Source organism: Podospora bellae-mahoneyi (assembly GCF_035222275.1).
Source record: "Podospora bellae-mahoneyi strain CBS 112042 chromosome 1 map unlocalized CBS112042p_1, whole genome shotgun sequence".
In the NCBI taxonomy this organism is placed as follows: domain Eukaryota; kingdom Fungi; phylum Ascomycota; class Sordariomycetes; order Sordariales; family Podosporaceae; genus Podospora; species Podospora bellae-mahoneyi.
Window position 1 is genome coordinate 4,453,269 of NW_026946359.1, and position 16,319 is coordinate 4,469,587.

General features: G+C 53.0%; 5 protein-coding genes across 5 annotated transcripts; 4 read left to right on the forward strand and 1 right to left on the reverse strand.

Moving 5' to 3' along the window:
- Positions 1–342: 342 nt before the first annotated feature.
- Positions 343–897, forward strand: INO4 (Transcription factor; the record flags this gene model as incomplete). The annotated part of the gene is made up of 2 exons (XM_062874649.1): positions 343–523; positions 593–897. The coding sequence occupies 2 exons, from the start codon at positions 343–345 to the stop codon at positions 895–897; spliced, it is 486 nt and encodes a 161-aa protein (XP_062737776.1).
- Positions 898–2,694: 1,797 nt separating this feature from the next.
- On the forward strand, positions 2,695–4,902 carry QC761_113690 (uncharacterized protein; the record flags this gene model as incomplete). Its single annotated transcript, XM_062874648.1, has 1 exon — positions 2,695–4,902. The coding sequence occupies one exon, from the start codon at positions 2,695–2,697 to the stop codon at positions 4,900–4,902; it is 2,208 nt and encodes a 735-aa protein (XP_062737777.1).
- A 1,443-nt stretch (positions 4,903–6,345) lies between these two features.
- Positions 6,346–9,342, reverse strand: PRP16 (DEAH-box RNA helicase prp16; the record flags this gene model as incomplete). Its single annotated transcript, XM_062874647.1, has 1 exon — positions 6,346–9,342. One exon carries the CDS (start codon positions 9,340–9,342, stop codon positions 6,346–6,348), a length of 2,997 nt encoding a protein of 998 aa, XP_062737778.1.
- Positions 9,343–9,538: 196 nt separating this feature from the next.
- PWP1 (rRNA-processing protein) lies at positions 9,539–11,410 on the forward strand. The gene is made up of 2 exons (XM_062874646.1): positions 9,539–9,851; positions 9,905–11,410. Exons 1-2 carry the CDS (start codon positions 9,619–9,621, stop codon positions 11,307–11,309), a joined length of 1,638 nt encoding a protein of 545 aa, XP_062737779.1. The 5' UTR covers positions 9,539–9,618; the 3' UTR covers positions 11,310–11,410.
- A 3,477-nt stretch (positions 11,411–14,887) lies between these two features.
- On the forward strand, positions 14,888–15,859 carry QC761_113660 (uncharacterized protein; the record flags this gene model as incomplete). The annotated part of the gene is made up of 1 exon (XM_062874645.1): positions 14,888–15,859. One exon carries the CDS (start codon positions 14,888–14,890, stop codon positions 15,857–15,859), a length of 972 nt encoding a protein of 323 aa, XP_062737780.1.
- Between the last annotated feature and the right edge of the window lie 460 nt (positions 15,860–16,319).

Genomic DNA, 16,319 nt, shown 5'->3' on the forward strand with positions numbered 1-16,319 from the left:
AAGCCAACTGTCTGCACATGTGAAAGTGTGTATATGGCTAACACTGGCTCACAGACTGTTAGTCAACCGTTTCATCGGTAATCACATGCCAATAATCGCTTCAAGACCGTGAAATAGGAGCGGCATCATCACCATCAACAGCACAAGATCAATCACCAACACGCACAACGTATATACAGAGGGTGTTTTAGTCCAAGCCCGTTTGATATTATCACGCCTTATTTGAGCGTTGCACATTCATCAAGCAAATTGGTTGCAGCGATCACACACACACACACACCACACAACCAGAATCACCAACTCGGCCAAACACATACCGCAAAGAGAGTGCGAGCAAAAAGGATGGCAAGCTCAAACCACCACCACCACAACCACCCTCACAATTCGTACCCCAACAGCGCAGCAAGCCAGTCCCAAACACCAATATCCCCCTCAGGCCTGAACGGCGGCGGCGGTGGTGGTGAGGACGGGGACAAGCCCCGGCTGACAAAGGAGCAGAAAAAGACTAATCACATCCAGTCTGGTATGTTCTCCTCTCTCTTTCTCTTTCTCCGCCCCCCGACTTTTTTGCTGACGGGAGGGGGGAAAACAGAACAAAAACGGCGGCTTGCTATTCGCCAGGCGTATGATGATTTGTGCACGCAGGTTCCTGGGCTGGAGGGGCAGGCGAGGTCAGAGGGGGTGGTGCTGAATGGGGTTGTGGGTTATGTCAGGAAGCTGATGCTGGAGAGGCAGAGGATGATTGCCGAATGTGAGGCTAGGGGGTTGGAGGTTCCCGCTGGGGTGAGGGAGGGGTTGGCGAACATGCCGGTTGGGTTTTTGGACGAGGGGGAAGGGGGGAGGGATGCGAGTGGGAGTGTTAGTCCTGGGAAGGGGAGTCAAAGGGGGAGGGAGTGATGGGTGGATGGGTGGATAGGTTGGGGGAGTTATAGGATAGAGGTGGAAGTGTTGGTTTTTTGTATATTTGTTGGGGGGGTGAGTTGATGGTGTTGATGGGTTGAAGGCGTTTGGAAAGCGGAGATATCTTCGGTTGGTTTCATAAGGAGAAGTCAATAATTCTAGATGATGTTTCTCCCGCTTGGGAGGTAGCGATTAGTTGCAATAGAATTGGCAATGATTTTCAAGATGAGGATTAGCTTTCATGGCTTTGGGGTTTAGTTACTCTGTACAATAGTTATTTGTGAGTTTTTGCCAAGGACCAAACACCAACAATCGTCCCTCCTGACATTATCGAAGGACCCTCCTCGGCTTCACCGTCCGCAATGACATCATAAGACCCCTCCAAAACTCAACGTCAACATCAGTTCGCCAGGGTCAAGGAAAAGTCAAGTTGAAATGACCACAGCCCAATTGTGCCTGACAGCTTTCGTCTAGAGTAGCGGAAAAAGATGAGCCTATCGAAGAGAAGGAAATGATGCACTACAGCAGAAACGGCGCACGCCAGTATGATACAGCAGTTAATATTACAAGGTATAGCCGCTTGTGGCCAGCTGCTAACGAGGTGAGTGAGTATTGGCCACTGCGCCACATGAGCACTGCGTCATCGCTTCAGAACTGTGGCAGGGAACGGCAATTTCCTGGAGCACTACGAACTGTTTGGGCTTGGTTTTACGCCCGACACGAGCGGAGATAGCGGAGTAGTGGGCATCTCCTTTGCAAGTTGCGGACGTGAGCGAGCTGTCGCTGTTCGCTCTTTCGGGGTCCTCGGGAGGGGACAATCTTCCCGAGTCTGTGGTGTTGGATTTACAAACAAACCATTGCTGGGATGAACGATCATTCCTGAAGCGATCAAAAGCTAACAGAGAACAAGGGAGAAACATTGTAACACATGTGTGGGAGGGAGGACAACGTGTAGTCTTCATATCTGCCGTTTAATAGGGAATATGCCTAGCAGGTGTTGATGGTGGTCAGTGCCCTGGGCCTGGTGTCACTGAGCACCAACAACAAAGATTCCGAATTTGGATCCCATGCTTCAACTGAGGTCGACTTCAGGGCGTTCATCTGATGTTTGCAAAACCAGGACGTGGCTTGTTTTCTGTACCAGAGATGGGAACGACAGTGATACAGCATTGATAGCTACAACGGCGGTACAGGATATTGGCGAGGAGCGAGGCGCCCTCATCTATTCGTGTACTCTGAAGCCAACAGGCCAACCTGCGAGGCCCCCCGAACGTCTCAGTTTCAAGAGAACAGCAACCAGCAGTAGCGCTCGCCCGGCCAATACGACAACGCCGCCCACCATGGAGCCTTGCCTTGGTTCCGCTGCTGGCCCAACACCAGTAACAGAAGATCAGCGGCCAGGCCGATGCCCATCAGGCCTCCCAACCCTTCGACGATCTTCTTTTCCGTCACCTGTCATCAGAGAGAGCCTCACCCAAGACAAGTTGGCGGCTTCCTAGTTTCTTTCCCATCTCCAGCTTCCTCATCGCCACAAGACTCTTTGAAAGACACCAACAACGATCAGGCGTTGCTTGCAAATTACCTACCGCTTACTTGAGAGCTGCAGCTGCATCTGCATGACTGGTTCCTCCCACCAGCACCGCCGCTGATAGAACCCTGGGAAAATAGCCCCGCTCTCTTCGCAATCCTTCTACAACACACTCCCAGTCCCCCTCTGACTCTTGCTTTTCAGCATCTCAGCACACAAACTTTTGCTTTTCTCCAATCCAGCAAGGAGAAACAACGACTCAACTGATGGCCAGCTACAACGACCCCTACGACATCCCCGCGAGGGAGCGCACAACCCGGCGCTACTACCGGGAAGAGCGCCGTGAGGACCCTCGGGCTTATGACACCCGCGACAGCTATCTCAATGTCCAGTCTTCGCGCGACCTGGTACCGCGGGCCCGCGAGGACAGCGATCTCTCCGTAGAAGAGATCCGTCGTGAATTCCCTCCTCCCGGCTACTCAACCCGTGATTTGCGCCGCGCCCGCTCTGCCGAACCTGGACAGTACGACGACTATGACGACCGCCGGTCTCACTACAGCCGCTATGATGACCGCAGCGCTTACGGTCATGAGCATGACCGCCGGTCTCTGAGGAGGACAGACAGCTACTACGAGGAACAACACAAGAAGAAGGTCCGCATGCTGTCGAAGCAGGAGCAAATCATTGCTGCTATCAGCGGAGCTGCCATCGCTATCGGTGGTAAGGAGCTGTATGACCGCCGCGAGGCCAACCAGGCCGGCACTCCCGAAGTTCAGCGCAACATTCTGGCTTCTGTCGCCCTCGGAGCTGCAGGCGCTCTTGCGGGATACCAGGGGACTGAGTTCTACAACAAGAAGAAGGAGAAGGAAGAGAAAAAGATCTTGGCTCACCGAGGTTATTATTCGGACGATGACGGAGAAAGCGCAAAAGAGAAGAAGGGCCACAAGAACTTCCTCGAGAGCGCTCTCGCTGCTGCGGGCTTGGGTGGTGCCGTCAAGGCTCTGACCGGCAAGGACAAGGACAAGGACGACAAGTCTGACACCAGGAGCCGTCGTGATACCAGCCGTTCAAGATCGAGATCGAGGTCTAGGTCCCGGTCTACCTCTCGCTCTCGGGGTGAGAAGGGCAAGGGTGAAGGCGCCAACAAGATCCAAAAGGCAGCTATGGCCTCGCTCATTGCCGGTGCCACCGAAGCTTTCCGCATTTCCAAGCAGCCCGGTTCATGGAAGGGCGAGAAGGCTAAGCGCGTCTTTACTGCTGCCGCCGGTGCTGCCACACTCGACGCTGCTCAGGACACTGAGAAGGCCGGCAGCAAGCTCGGCTTGGCTGAGGCCGTCATGGGTGGTCTGCTCGGCAACCGCGTCATCAACGGTTCCAAGAAGAACATCGAGATGGATGAGAAGACGGGCCGATCGCGATCGAGATCTCGCCGGCGTTCCAAGAGTGGCGACAGCCAGAGTGGAGGTGGTGTGAGCGGTCTGGCCGCTCTTGCCACAGCTGGCTTGGGCGCCTTTGCCGGCAAGAAGATCATGGACAGCCATGAGCGGTCCAAATCTCGTGGCCGGAGCGCCGATTCATACGACAGCCGTGATGGCGATCGTCGCCGCAGCAGGAGCCGCAGCGTTGTCGACTCGGCCCGCCGAAAGATGGCCAAGATCGGCCTCGGTAATGGTCCCGATGACGACGACTGGGATCGTCGCAGAGACCGTAGTCGCGACCGTGACTACAGCCGCAGCCGGAGCCGTGACCGCGGACACCGGGACGACCATGACGACCGCTCTGCGCGCCGCCACAGAGATGACGACAGAGACTACGACAAACGGCGCCGCGATTCAGACTATGACGACGCCCGTTCCCACCGCAGCGGTGGAGGACGTGATCGTTCACGCCGCCGGGGACACTCGCTATCAGATGACGATTTAGGGGATTCAGATGATGATAAGAGACGGGGAAGCAAGATGAGAGGTAAGCAAATTCTCACCACCGGCCTGGCTGCCGTGGCGACCATCCATGCAGCCCACAGTGTCTATTCGAGCATGGAGAAGCGAAATCTACGCCACAAGGCGGTCAAAGACGGAAGATTGAGTGAAGAGCAAGCCAAGAAGATGAAGAAGAAGGCCCTGCTGCAAGATGCGGCGGCGGTGGGCATTGCTGCTCTCGGTGTCAAGGGTGCCCTTCACGAGATCAAGGAAGCCCGCGAGCTGAAGCACGAGCTGCACGAGTGGAAGGAGGAGAGGGCAGAGAGACGCAAACGGCGGCTTGAGAGGCAGCTGGAGATGGTTCACGGAGATGTCAACAGTGGTAGCGGTGGCAGCGATAGGGGTGGCGGTGACAGGCAGGTGGGAAGGCACAGGGCAGATAACTGGTCTTCCCCGAACCCTCCACGGACAGAGCGGTACTATGGCGAAGGACCTCGGTATTCTGATGGAAACCCATACGCCGCCCTGCCTCCACCTCCATACGACAGGAGGTGAGGGGTGGTGAAGACTTATCACCATTCTTTGGATGTCACTTGTCCTACGACTCTAGCAAACTATCCGTCCTACCCGCCGTGCCTCACGGCCAGCCCATGGTTTTGGGAACACACACTACACACACGCACGCACACACACACACGCACGCACACACACACACGCACACACACACACGGACACTGTTTGCACATTATAAAAACCCCAGCCTCATATTAAACAACGCTTCTTAATGTCTTATTTCCGTCAACAAATCCGTGCCGCACAATTACACGCACACAAAACCTGCCACCCAACACCAGCCCCGAGCCGCCACCGCTATTCACCCACAACGCCGCCACCGCCGCACAAGCTTACGGGGTCGTCATCTCAACCACCTCTCACATTCTCTCACCTCCTTCTGTCACACCTCATCAGCAGCAGGGTCAGTGCTCTCGGATACTAGATCTCGAGGAGCTCTGCGGTTGCAAATGGTTAATGGCGGGCTGCTCTTTACGACATGATGACTTTTGTTTTGCTTTCTATTTCCTTTCTGTTCAAACACACAAATCCAAAAACTTACTTAAAGAGCATGTTCTAATTAATCTTTTTATCCTGTGACAGATCACCGCCGTTAAACGGCATATTACGGCCAACCTCGATCCAGCCCAGCCCAGACCAACCAACATCAAACCCACCTTTCAGCTTTTTTTCTTTGTTTGACCCGCTCACATCATCCTGGTCGAACAGCAGGGTGGCAGAGTGGGGGGATTACCCAAAACCGGGGGAGTATCGTTTGTGCTTCGCTGCTGTGCGTGTTGCTGTTGTGCAACATGGCACTTGAGCATATGCGGTATTTGGTGATCTACAGTTCGGGTTTACTCGGGTGTTAGGATAGGGTAACGAAATGGTATCACGACCAAGTTTTCTTATCTCTCTCTTCTGTTTATGCCTTATGATCTAGACGGATTTGTTTTTTGGATAGGGGGAAGATAGGGAGGATACTTTTTGGAACAAACTGGGTTGATGATACCTTGGTATGGTTGTTTGGTTTTTGGCTGGTCTTACTCTCTTTCCTTCCTTTCCTGGGAGGCATGGATCTGGTGGATGATTGAACGAGATGATGAAATGAGAATGAGGTGATGAGGAATGAATGGTATTTAGGAGGTGGAGGTGGAGGGGGATATATACGTACGGGCGGGTTTGTTGCCTTGTCTTTTTCCATGTCTTTTTTTTTTTTCATTTTTGGATTTTATGTTTTCTTTTTTGGTAGTTTGAGCTTTGTTCTTGATGCTTATGATGATTATGAAATGTCAAAAAAATGGATGGATTAAAAGTGCTTTTTGGTATTTTCCACGCTTGTGATGATGGTGATTTTCATGCTATGTAAATGCGCCTGTATACCTTCCCTCCTTTATGCTAACCACCTTTCCACTTCTCACAAATCATTTCCGGGTATCGTTGCTCTCAAAATCCCCTCCCAGCCCTCTTCCTCACGGGCTTCACCACCGCCCCCGACGTGACCGTCTTTTTATCTTTACTCTTCCCCGCCGGACCAGCCTTCTTCACCAGCTTCAGCTCCTCCTCGGCCTGCACCTCCTCCTCATGCCTCTTCTTATCCGCCGCCATCTGCGCCTCAATCTCCATCTTCTTGTTAAACTCGGTCTCCGTGATCCTCTTCTCCCTAGCCGAATACCCCTTCTCCTTGACTGAATAAAACACGCCGCCCAGCTCGGCCAGCCAGTGAGGATCCACCGACGTGACCGTAGACATGTACTCCTTCGACGTCAGGATCAGCTCATGATAAATGACATAATCCGGCAAGAACCCCAGCCCATAAAGCGCGCTCGTCGGGTGGAGCTGGACCGTCACCGACGTTCGCAAATTAATGTACTCGCCTATGCCCTTGACTTTGGCCGCCTGATGGTAATACCCCGAGCAGATGCACTTCCGGATCACGTCCCAGTCAGTCCCGCAGCTCACCATTTCCATCTGCTGCAACTTCATGATATCCAGCAGCTGGTCCCGGACCTCTTTCGCACGGCGGAGGGACTTGGAGTGCAAAAAGTGCTGGACGCACCACCGGTCGCTGTACCCGTTTGCTTTCCACTGCGTGTAGACGTGGAGATAGGTCAAGTGGTCTGATTCTGGCACGAAGAACTTCTCCCGTGCGGCGTCGGATTCCTCCTGGCGTTCTTTAGGTCGGAAGAAGACGTTGGGGACGGAGAGCATCGAGACGATGATGACCATCTCTTCGCTGCAGCCATATTGCTCCGACGTGATCAGAAGTTTGGCGAGTGAGGGATCCATGGGGAAGGCGTTCATCTTCCGTCCCAGGTCGGTCAGCTCGCCGAGGTTATCCAGGGCTCCCAGCGCCCACAAGTCGAACAAGGAGGTCGTGATGGTGTCTTGGGGTGGGGGGTCCATAAAGTCAAAGTCGAGCAGGTCTTTGACGCCGAGGGACTTGAGGAGCAAGACTGTGTTGCTCAGGTTGGTTCTTTGAATCTCGGGGATTGTGGAGATGTACATCTCGTCTTTGAAGGCCTTTTCGGTGAAAAGACGGTAGGCCTGTCCGGGGCCGGTTCGCCCGGCACGACCGGAACGCTGCGATGCGTTTGCTTGCGAGATGGGGGTGATTTGTAGCGTGTCCATACCCATTCGTGGGTTGTACACTTTGAGCTTCGAGTACCCTGCGTCAACCACATACATGATACCATCGACCGTTAAACTGGTCTCGGCAATGTTGGTGGCCACGATACATTTCCGAACACCCGGGGCAGCTCGGTCGAAAATCTTGGCCTGCAAATCTGCCGGCATTTGACTGTAAATAGGGAGGATGCTGAGCTTTGGAGGATCGTTGAGCGCATCCAGGCGTTCATGGACAAGCTCACACGTCACCTCAATATCTTCCTGGCCCGTCATGAATACCAGAATATCGCCTGCTGGTTTGCCCACATGAATCGCCAGGACCTGCTGCACGGCCGCATCCACGTAGTCCTCAACAGGTGACCGGTGAAACATGACATCAACGGGGAATGTTCGACCCGGGATCGTGAACTCGGGAGCTCCGCCGTAAAAGTCGGAGAAGCGTTTGGAGTTCATCGTGGCCGAAGTCACGATCAGTTTCAGATCGCGGCGTCTCTGAAGAATCTTTTTGAACAAGCCCATGAGAACGTCGGTATTGAGCGCTCTTTCGTGGGCTTCATCCATGATGACGCACGAGTATCGATCAAGGTCCGGCTCATTCAGAGATTCTCGAAGCAACACACCATCTGTCATGTACTTGATAACCGTCTCTTTGCTGGTGCAGTCCTCGAAACGAATCGCATAGCCCACTGTACTCCCGAGTTTTACTTCCATTTCCTCAGCCACACGTTTGGCAACACTCATTGCTGCTACTCTTCGGGGCTGTGTGCAACCAATCATACCAACCTTGCCGTAGCCATCTTCATACAGAAACTGGGCCAGCTGTGTCGTTTTGCCAGAGCCCGTTTCTCCGACCACAATGACCACTTGGTTGTCTCGAATTACCCGCAGCAAATCTTCGCGAACAGCAAACGCTGGAAGATACTCCCGCTGTTCTTTCAAGGATTTGCTTTGACTGAAGTTGCTTGCGCCCTCCGACTTCTTCATATGTTCGCTGAATTTGTTCGAGTTTTGCGCCTTTCCAGATTCCTCACTCGCGATGGGAAGGGCGCTGTCGGTGTCCTCTTCTTTCACCCCCATCAAGTTACCCAGCGCAGTTCCTGCCACGTTTGTTGCCTCCTGAGCCTGTTTTGCGCGTTCTCTCTGCGTGCGCCTTTCCTTCACAACGCGACTCCCTTTCCTGCTGAAGACAGCCATATCACTTTGGGCATCTCGAACGGCAGGAATGGGCTCCAATTGCTTCGTAAAGACAGTTCGTCCGTCCAAGAACGGCGGTCGTAGGTCATGCACGAGAAGATGAACGCGGGTCCCTTCTTGGTCGTCCTCAAAATCGCGTCCCATATCTCTTCGTTGCGCCACACCGGATGTGAGCATTCTGTTGGTCTCCCATGCATCAACATCCTTTTGTTTCTGCAACTGTCGCGCGTTCATGCCGCCGCGCGAAAAGTTGGCGACCTTTTTCTCTATCAAGGCAGCCTCCCTTTCCTGCGCTGCCCAGCCTGCCTCATCGCCGAATGGATTATGGGTGTCGTCGCCAAACGTGTGTCCACCCAAATCATCGTCACCACCATACCAGTCGCGGTCGAGAGCGTTGATGGCATCTTGGTCGTCGACGCCCTCTTCTGGGCCGTCAAACTCTCGTTGCGTTGGTGTGGATGCGCCAGCCAATCTTGAGCCGGCGCGCGGTGTAGAGCTTCTCGAGTTGAAGCGGTTTTGGGGGCGGGATGGGATGTCGCTGAATCGATCGTCGTTGCGCAGTGGGTTGAAATCAAGCTTCCTCCGCTTGTTCGAGCGGTCATATTCGTAGTCGCGGCCCATATTTACTGTTATTAACAAAAATGTATGCTGGATGGAAGTTGTTTTGTTGACTTTAAGAGTTCAAGCTTTCCACAGGTTGAGTTGACGTGCAACGAATTGCGGAGCTCTCCAAGAACCCTGTCCCACCACCACAGCGCAAGTTCCCGATAAGATAAGCCCCGCTGTCGGTCCCACTAAAAAGTTGAACTGAGGAAATCCAACTTGTGAAATTTTGCGCCAGCAACATTTGTGACCACTCCAGCATCATCTTCCAGGTCGTCGACTGCAGCTTTCACCATGGCGTCTATGATTACTACTACTGCCTGGGTGCCCCGGGGCTTTGCGGCACCGTTCCCCAACAAGTACAAGTTTGACGAGGAAGAATATGAGCGCATCGCTGCTCTCGCCAAGCTGCAGCTTGATGATGCTGAGGAGGATCTGGCCGAAGCACAAGAGGCCGAGAAGAAGGGGTCAGAAAAGTCCGACAAGAAGAAGGTTGAAAGGGAAACCAAGGATGATGACACTTCAGAGTATGTGTCCCTGGGATTTCATGGGTGTGCGCTTTCTAATAGTTTGAATTTAGCATCGAGATCGACGATGATCTGAAAGAATACGACCTCGAGCACTACGACGACACAGATGAGGAGGCCGGCGAGGGGCAGTCCATGGGCATGTTCGGCAATGTCAAGTCGCTCGCTTACTACGAATCGAACAAGGAGGACCCGTACATCACACTTGACCCTGGCGCTGACGAGGATGACGAAGAGCGTGAGGATCTGCAAATTCTGGCTACCGATAACCTTCTGCTCGCCGCCAAGATCGAGGACGAACTTGCCCACCTTGAGGTCTATGTCTACGAAGATGCTGCCGATAATCTCTACGTACATCACGATATCATGCTTCCTGCGATTCCACTGTGCGTCGAGTGGCTGGACTGCCCAGTAAACAAAGCCGGTGTCGATAAGCACTCGGCCGCCAACTTTGTCGCTATTGGGACATTCGACCCCGATATCGAGATTTGGGACTTGGATACCATCGACTGCATGTACCCAAACGCTATTCTGGGACAGGGCGCCAATCCCGAGGAGGAAACAAAAAAAAAGAAGAAAAAGAAGTCGAAGAAGGCCAACGATGAATACCACGTTGATGCTGTGCTGGCGCTTGCTGCAAACAGGAAACATCGCAACCTCCTTGCTTCAGGTTCAGCAGACAAGACCATCAAGCTCTGGGATCTTCACATAGCCAAGTGCGCCAAGTCGTACAGCTACCATACCGACAAGGTCTGCTCGCTCGCCTGGCACGGCGTTGAGTCCACGGTGCTGTTGAGTGGCAGTTATGATCGCACAGCTGCCATTGCCGACATGCGCGCGCCTGGGGAGCAGCCAATGAGAGTCGGTGTAGAAAGCGACATCGAGACTGTCAGGTGGGATCCTCATGATCCCAACTTCTTCTATGTGTCGACTGAGAACGGTATTGTCCATTACTTCGACGCCCGCAAGGCCACCAAGGATCCTTCCGCCAGCAGCTCCGTCTGGAAGCTCCAGGCCCACGACGAGTCTGTTTCATCCTTTGACCTGAACCCGGTCATTCCAGGGTTCATGGTGACTGGTTCGACCGACAAGACCGTCAAGATTTGGGACATCACCGCTGCAGGTCCATCGCTTGTTGTCTCCCGTGATTTTGACGTTGGCAAGGTCTTCTCGACGGCTTTCGCTCCTGACCGTGAGGTCGCCTTCAGAGTTTCCATTGCCGGCAGCAATGGCAACGTCTCTGTGTGGGACACCAGCACCAACGCCGGCGTCCGCAAGGCCTTTGCCCAAAAGGTGCCAAATCTTCCCACTCGGGAGGATGGTGCTGAGGACAGGCTGGTTGCGGTCAACAATGATGAGGAGGAGGAGAGCAGCAGTGATGAGGGCGAGGAAGATGATGAGGATGATGATTCTGAGGAGGATTCGGATGAGGACGGAGACTCCATGGACGAGGATTAATTTGGCCGGGAGTAGCTGAAGGACACCTGTCTTGTCATACTATTGATAAAATTCCGAGCCAATTTATGACTGTGTTATGTGATCCGTGAGGTCGATAAGAACCCAGAACCAGGAGTGTTGTCCCAGGCCTAAGAATTGCGGAGGAAAATGACGATACGCTGCATATGCCGACCTCAAGCTAACGGATGCAGACAGGTGCTAAGACCACTACCTCAGAAGTAAGAAAGTGTCTCTGGACACGAAGCTGACCGTCAGCCTTGCAGCATCATGTTTTGAAGATGCAAGCGGCATGTTTTTTTCTCGATAACACGGACACGGAGCGACACATGTTTTGTGAGCGGAGCATGTTTATGCTGATGGCTCGGCGATCAACGATTCCCCGGGACTGGCAAATCTTCCTAGCGATAGCATTGACAAGAGTGGGCTGGAGCTCTGATCAATCTTGACGGCGGCTTTCCTCAGTCCAAAATTAGTCCATAGACGTTTGAGGCTCAGAGCCATGGGCGTTTTGGGCAGACAGTTTCATATCACGAGAAGCTATCCCAGGCTGGTGGTAAGATGTTTGCTCATGCTTCACGTAACTACCAACAGCCCAAACAAGTGTTGACAAACCTTGGCGATGGATTTGTACAAGCAGCAGGCATCTCGGGCGTTGTCTTACACCGCGGCATGAACACCAAAGTGGGATGCGCCGGCCCCTCCGTCAAGCGCTAACGACTCCAGTTCTTGGAAGCGGCCGGTGAGCTCCGAGTCTTCCAAAACAGAACAAACTGTTGAGCTCTGGGCACCGAGGCTGTTCGTCATCCAGGTCCACGCCAAGTACTGGATCAACCAATCAGGGCTCACCGTCATCTTAAGCACACATGGGCCGTCTAAAATCTTCAAAATACCAAAGTCAACAGCCTTTTTTCGAGCAAATAAATTGACCTTTCTCAATCCGAATAGCGATTACTATATGCGTTTCGATCCCAGTTTCTACCGTCTTTTTACGTTTAAAAACGATAAAGTTACAACTCTTGGCCTTCGAAAGTGTGCAAGTGTTTGATAACTTGTTAGTGGGGACCGTCGACCTAGATAACGACCACCGGGCACCAAGTCCACAGCACATCGAGGAAACCCACACGCACGCGCTTCGAGCGGATCCCAAGGAAGCCTAGGCGCTTAGTTCGGCTTTTGGTTGTCAATCTGGAGCTGGCTGACGAACTGACAAGAGAACCTGACAGGCTGGCTGCAACACTGTCACTAGTGATTGATCGAAGAGAACCGAACCATCAGCCGCGCGGTCGGGCGCGCATCTCACACAGCAGCAGCAGGTGCGGAGTGTTGAAAAAGTCCCCTGTGCTCAGGAAGTTTCATCAAGAATGGAAGGGGGAATAGAGAACATTGGGCCAATCAGATGGCATGAATCAACATCTTAGCTTCGTTTCAAATGCAGGAACGGGGTTGATCTTCAGGGCTCGAGTGGAGGGACACCAGTGCCATGCCCTGGCGCAAAAGAAATGTTCGGGGGTTGAGGTTCTTCACCCCTGACACAGAAGAACCCACGGACGGTGATGCGGCTTGGACCAATCAGCGCTTGAAGATGGACTGCGGGATGCGCAAAACCCCCCGAGCACACCACGCATCCCTCCGTTGCTTTTTGCTCCCTCAGAGTTGGCCTCGGAAACAAGAATCGACTGCTTTTTGCTAGATTGCTGTAGAAGTAGCACCAGAGTGTGCTATTTTGGAACAGCGTGGACGGGCGGCCTGCAAGGACAACTGTCAAACACGCATTTCTGAACTGTGGTTGATGGAGGGGGAATCGAACATGCAGGAACAAGCGACCCCGCGCAGGAGCAAACTGAGATGACCCTTGTCCCGGGCCCTTCATCGCCCAATCAAAGCGGGCCGGGATGCCAGCGTCAGCAGCAGCGCCAACCAGAACTGGTAACTGGCATCTTGTCGCTTCGACTGGCCTCAACGGTCTTGATTATCCCTCGTTTTCTTTTGATCGGGGCTCAACATTCAAACATACGTATGAATTCTCGCTGGAAGTATACACAACAGCGGGAAACCATTCATATATTGATTGGGGCATGTCGTCCTCCTTTGCCACGGTCCGGAGCATCGAGCTCAGAAAGGGGATGCACACTCCGGTCACCATGAGGTCAATCGAACCAATGGCATCCCAGGGCAGCCCTCCAAGCAGGGATCAGGTTTTAACCTTGGGCGGCGGGCTTGTGCGGTCTCCCCTTGCTGGGAAACGGCGCGCGACCAGCAGGCCAACCCAGCAAATCACCGGCCGTCCTAAATTCAGCATGTCACGGTCTCTTCTGCTCCGTACACACTGCCGGCCCGGTCGAGAGGGAGAGAAGAGGCTTTTTCCACTGGGTGAAGAAGTGCCAACTGCCACCCTGAGCTGTCTGGCCGGGAGGGGGACCGTGAAAGAGCGCATTGGTATTGCTACGCAGAGGGTGACATAATCTCCTGCGTGATCCATCGTACCGGTACTTTGTGATCTGCAATGTGCAAGCAAAAAAAAGCATTGCGCCACTCCCCCGTGCCCGTGGGTTTGCCCTCATCTTCGATGTGCGCTCGCGGCTCGTCCTTTATTGTTGTGCTCCCCCTCCAGGCTCACACCCTCCTTTTCTACTTTCAGTCATTCTGTAGACCCTTTGCGTCCCATCGCTCCTTGACGGACCAAAAAACTTTGACATCCTCAGAGATCCCCATCGCCGGCTCGCTTGGATACTCGAGGACACTTACACATTCCTTTTTTTACAAGACATTTCTTGCAGGACATTCATCCATCGCCCAACTCGCGCCGGTACACATCGCCCCCGAGATATTTCACTTCAGTTCTACACACTCCCTCGACGACATCACACAAAGGGCCCAGGTCAGTCCGTCGTCACTTGCCCAACATCACACGTGGACAACAAAAACATTGCATCGCCCTGCCTTTGTTGAAAACTTGAAGCACCATCGAGGAGCCAAGTTCCTTCTCGACTTGTTCTATTCAAACACGGCCTGGATCGCCGACTCTCCATTGTGCTGGATATAGCTACAACTCCTTGTCAGGACACATCCATCTAGGATTTTCAGGTGTTTTGATCTCTACTTTGACCCGAAACCGCCCATTTCGCCGTGCATCGTCACCCGGTCTCACTTCGGCTGCTTTGATAGGGTCACGGAGCCGAGCGTTGTAACCCTTGGATAGGAAGTTTGCAGAGAAAAACGGGCACAAGCTCTTCCCGGCGCAACGTCACACGCAAAACCGAATCACAGGACCATCTATCATTTGAGACCGCGTTCGCAAAACCACGCAATTGTTCAGGGAAGAGTGTTGTTAGGATCTGGAAGCGGGGCGTCTCTTCTCATCTTTCCGTCACTCAACGCCTTTCTGCCACGAGCTTTACCCCTCAGGGCAGAAAGTCAAGTTTGACTCCTGGTCTTCGCCATTACCTACTATTTTTAGCCACCTGTCTGGTTGCTTTGAGTACGTTTATCTGGCTTGTTGAGGCCGAAGCAGGAAGGTGTCTAATATCGATCGATATAGATCGTTTTTCAGCTGAACAACCCCCTACACAATCGGCAAGATGTCTATCGCTAGGGCCTTCACGACTCGGCGGGTCAAGCAAAGCCTCCAGACATCTGACCTCAACGGTTCACCACAACAGAGGAGTCCAAAGGGGTCGCTGGGATCTATTCGGCACAAGATCTCCAGTCCTGTCGAGCTGATTCACACCACCAACATGCTTTCTTATAACGCCCCAGATCTTCATCCTCTATCAGCCTCGTCGACAGGCTTGCACAGCAGATCTGATGACGATATGTCCGACAGTGCGCTCACCAACGGAACCACACCACCTACTAGCCCCGATGTTGAATCATCGCCAAAGAGGACGATGCAAAAGAGGGTGATGTCGCCAGAACCGAATCATCTCTCCGCTTACTTTACAGCCCCCGGTCAACCAATCGAGAAGCCATCCCTTCAGAAGGCAGCACCCATCATCCCACAACGGGCGCCTTCTCACTCCAAAAAGTCGCCAGCTGAGGTTGCCCGGCAAAGGTCAGCTTCCGGGGTATCACAACGGTCTCAAGGATCAACAAACCCCAGCTACACTTTCTCTCGGTCCTCCTCCATCAGCACAGCCACCACCGCTACCTCGCAGATTTCACTTCCCCTACACATGCAGCAGCACAGGTCAAAGAATTCAGCTGCCGCCGCCGCCGCTGCTGACTTTGTCCGGATGGCCGCGCCACCTCTCACACACCGATATTACCCAGCACAACCACAACCCCAGCGACAACATAGAAAGGAAGTTTCCGTCTCTCAACATCCGTTTGGCCAGGAGCTCGCCCAGGTGTCGGAGATTGCGGAGGAGTATGGCCTCAAGGAGCAGATGAACGTGGTGGACGTGGAAGAGAAGGAGATGGTGGCCAAGGGGCTCAAAAAGTTCAATGCGAATGATTACCTGGGGGAGATTCAGGGGTTGTTTGCCAACTTTTTTGGGAAGGAGTCTGAGCCTGCGGTGCCAGCCAGCATGGCGGCTGCAGCTTGGATTTGAGGCCACATCTTTCGATTTTGGACAAAGCTTCTTCTCTCTTATGTACATATTTTTATCGCTTTCTTGTAGCCATTGAGGCTGTGCCTACTACGCCTGTAGGGATTAGGGAAACTGGGTATACCAATGGTTGGTTGGGTTTGGGGTGGGAAAATTTGGGGTTTTGGCATTGGACCAAAACTTGAAAAGGGGCTCGTTGTCTGGAGTAGGGGCAGCGTACATATTGGGGAGGCAAGCGGTTGATTTCCTTCTTTGGTTTTTTGGAAAGATTTACATCATCACACGAGAGGTGGACTATATCTTTATTCCTTCTCTTAAAAGATGTAGTTGAGTTGGTTGGTTTGGTTTGGTTTTTGGCTGTTGGAAGTTTTTGTTATGGAGATTCCCCCTATATTTTTCTTCACTTTTGTTCTAGTGGTAGGAGAAACGAGAATGGTTGTGGATGTTGAATATTATCTCCATT

Excerpts from the sequence above, each read along its gene's own strand:
- PWP1 (XM_062874646.1), top strand. The coding sequence starts at position 9,619 with ATGGCGTCTATGATTACTACTACTGCCTGGGTGCCCCGGGGCTTTGCG. Across the intron at positions 9,852-9,904 it reads AAGGATGATGACACTTCAGA|CATCGAGATCGACGATGATC; the intron begins GTATGTGTCCCT and ends GTTTGAATTTAG.